The sequence below is a fragment of the Scaptodrosophila lebanonensis genome, unplaced genomic scaffold (assembly GCF_003285725.1).
Source record: "Scaptodrosophila lebanonensis strain 11010-0011.00,11010-0021.00 unplaced genomic scaffold, SlebRS2 tig00000142-arrow-arrow-pilon, whole genome shotgun sequence".
Taxonomy (NCBI): domain Eukaryota; kingdom Metazoa; phylum Arthropoda; class Insecta; order Diptera; family Drosophilidae; genus Scaptodrosophila; species Scaptodrosophila lebanonensis.
This window is the reverse complement of record NW_022060589.1, coordinates 1,262,847-1,265,475: the sequence shown is the minus strand read 5'-3', so window position 1 is coordinate 1,265,475 and position 2,629 is coordinate 1,262,847. Positions and strand designations below refer to the sequence as shown.

Below are 2,629 nucleotides of genomic sequence, written 5' to 3'. Positions count from 1 at the left end.
AGGGGAATTTATTATCCAGGCAGAGGGAAATAGAAAAGTTAATTAACATAATGTGAGATATACCACAGTGCCTGCTTTAAAAGGAAGCATCCTCGATTGTGTTAAATATATTGAAGAAAAAGTATGCCACAGTTGCCGGTAGCTTATCTTCTTAACTCGATTATTTTGGAAGGAGTACCAACTATTTCCTCACGGTATGGGGCATTTGAAACCTTACATTTTAAGATAGGAAATCAGCCTAATGCATCAACTTTGGTCCCCTTTGGTAACCTTCAAGCACCTTCAACCTTTTAAAACAAAAAGCTGAAGATGATTTCGAATTTCGTTACAATGGCGTCAAGTGTCAAATAACAGTTCATCGAACAATTTTCCAACAGACACACATATTTCCAAATTCTAAACACACCCATACAACTGAAAACATAAAAAAAAAAAAAAAAACGGAATCATGTCGGGTAAGCAGAACCCAAAAAGCGAAGCAAAGGCGGCTAATGAGCCACCCTCGTCGTCGGCCATACCGCTTGCCAAAGACGTTGTAAATAGGCCCAAGATCAGGGCAGTGGAGTCTGCAATTGTAAACATTCCCCTGCGCAAGGTGCAAAGTGAAGTGCCTACAACGACCCAACGACATCATCCCGACGATGCTGATGACGACGTCGATGATGACAGCATCGATAACATCGATGTCGATCCGAACGCGCCCACAACCAGCCATTTCCTGCATCGTTCCTTCAGCGCTCGACCGCTGCCCCTGCGATCGACTGCAAATACGGGCGTTGATGGCCCCGAAACTAAGCTGGCGCAACACCTTACCGGCACACTGGCTCGTATAAAACGGGAGCTGAGCGAGGTTACCAAACAGCCTCCACCGAATATCGTCGGTGTCACCCACAGCGATGATCTTCATAGCTGGCTGGCAACGGTGTCCGGACCCGAAGGCAGTGTCTACGAGGGCGGACATTTCAAATTGGAGATACGCTTTCCGCCCGCCTATCCCTTCCGACCGCCACGCATACGCTTCCTCACACGCATCTATCACTGCAACGTGGATAGTCGCGGTGCCATCTGCCTGGACGTGTTGAACGAGCGTTGGTCCCCGGTGATGACCATTTCCAAAGTTCTGCTCTCCATATGGGTGCTGATGGGTGAATGCAATCCGGACGATCCACTCGTCATTGGCATTGCCGATCAGTACAAATGCAATCGCAAGGAGCACGACAAGATGGCTCGCTACTGGACCAAACGCTACGCGATCTCTAAGGAGAAGAATGTGGCACCAGAAAAGACGGAGCCAACGCTCACACAATCCGACCCGCCGAATAGTCCAGCCGAAAGTCAAGAGTCCGAGACAACATCAGCCCCAGTAACCCCAAGGCCACCTCCACCTCCGCCACCACCGGCACCGACACCGCCAATACCAATTCCCTGCTCCACACCCAAGATCTAAGAGTGAACCTGCTTCTGCTTATGCCGGCATGTTTTCCATTTCATCCGCCTTTCGAACACACCCCAAACAGATTCCATTCAACCTCCCAACCCACTTCCACTCCAGCGACATTTGTTACTACCCTGGCCAATAAACAGTTTCGATCCAACAAGTAAACTCGCCCGTTCGCGTCTCGAGCAACTCTTTTAATACTCCGTAATGCCCCACCAAGCCCCGCAGCCTCTAAGTCCGGGGCGTGAAAAATTTGTAAACGCAAAATATGGTGGCATAATGTGTTCTCGGCTCGGGCACGTGCCCCACGGCCATGCTGTGTGTGCCCAGATAGTCGTCCCGGCCTTTGCGCGTTCATGTCTATGAATATTCATGAGCTGCCCAAAAACTGAACCATGCGCCAGGCATTGAAGTAAAATTTTACAAAAAACATTTAACAGAAAAAAAAACAACAACAACAAAACAATGCAGCAAGACGGCGACAACGACGACGACGACGACGGCGGCGGCGTCGGCAACGACTTTGGCAATGGCAATGGCATCGCTATGATAGTGGCAGAGTGGGCGAAATGAATTGGATGGGAAAGGTAAGCACACACACACACATACACACACATATCTACCTCACTTAAATAAACAGACAATCACACACACACACACACACAAACACTATCTACATACGTACGTCACATGCGAGTATGCGTATATGTAGAATATGTCGGTGGAATTTCCGTTTAAACTACTTCTGTTTGCCTTGACTTTACGACCGTTTTGAAATCTGGCTCAGTGTGGAATTGTGGCAGAGACGAACCCTGACCACCTAGGCGCTTTGTTGTTGCTATTGGGTATACGATATAGGATTGTGCTCTAAACAACGCACCCGCTTAACATCTCCCCCCACCCTTTGAGACTTAAGACGATTGTCTTCAATTGTTGCATTCTAATATCCTTTAAAACGAAATATTTTCTCTTTATTTAGGTTATCTTTAATCAGGGAACGCAAATAATGATTATTGTGTTTTTTTTTTAAAGCGGAAAAAATTACTAACTTATATTTAGTAGCTTTGAGAAAACTTAATTATACCAAAATCCTTCTTCAAGGATTGAATATGTATATTCACCATAATTGAACAATTTAAATGTTTATTCGTTCTCTTACAACAAAATGATTAATTGATTCAAATTAAATTT

General features: G+C 45.9%; 1 protein-coding gene across 1 annotated transcript; it reads left to right on the top strand.

The window, feature by feature from the left end:
- The first annotated feature begins 393 nt into the window (after positions 1 to 393).
- On the top strand, positions 394 to 1,603 carry LOC115629363 (ubiquitin-conjugating enzyme E2 E3). The gene has a single exon (XM_030525817.1). It carries the CDS (start codon positions 449 to 451, stop codon positions 1,445 to 1,447), a length of 999 nt encoding a protein of 332 aa, XP_030381677.1. The 5' UTR covers positions 394 to 448; the 3' UTR covers positions 1,448 to 1,603.
- The last annotated feature ends 1,026 nt before the right edge of the window (positions 1,604 to 2,629 follow it).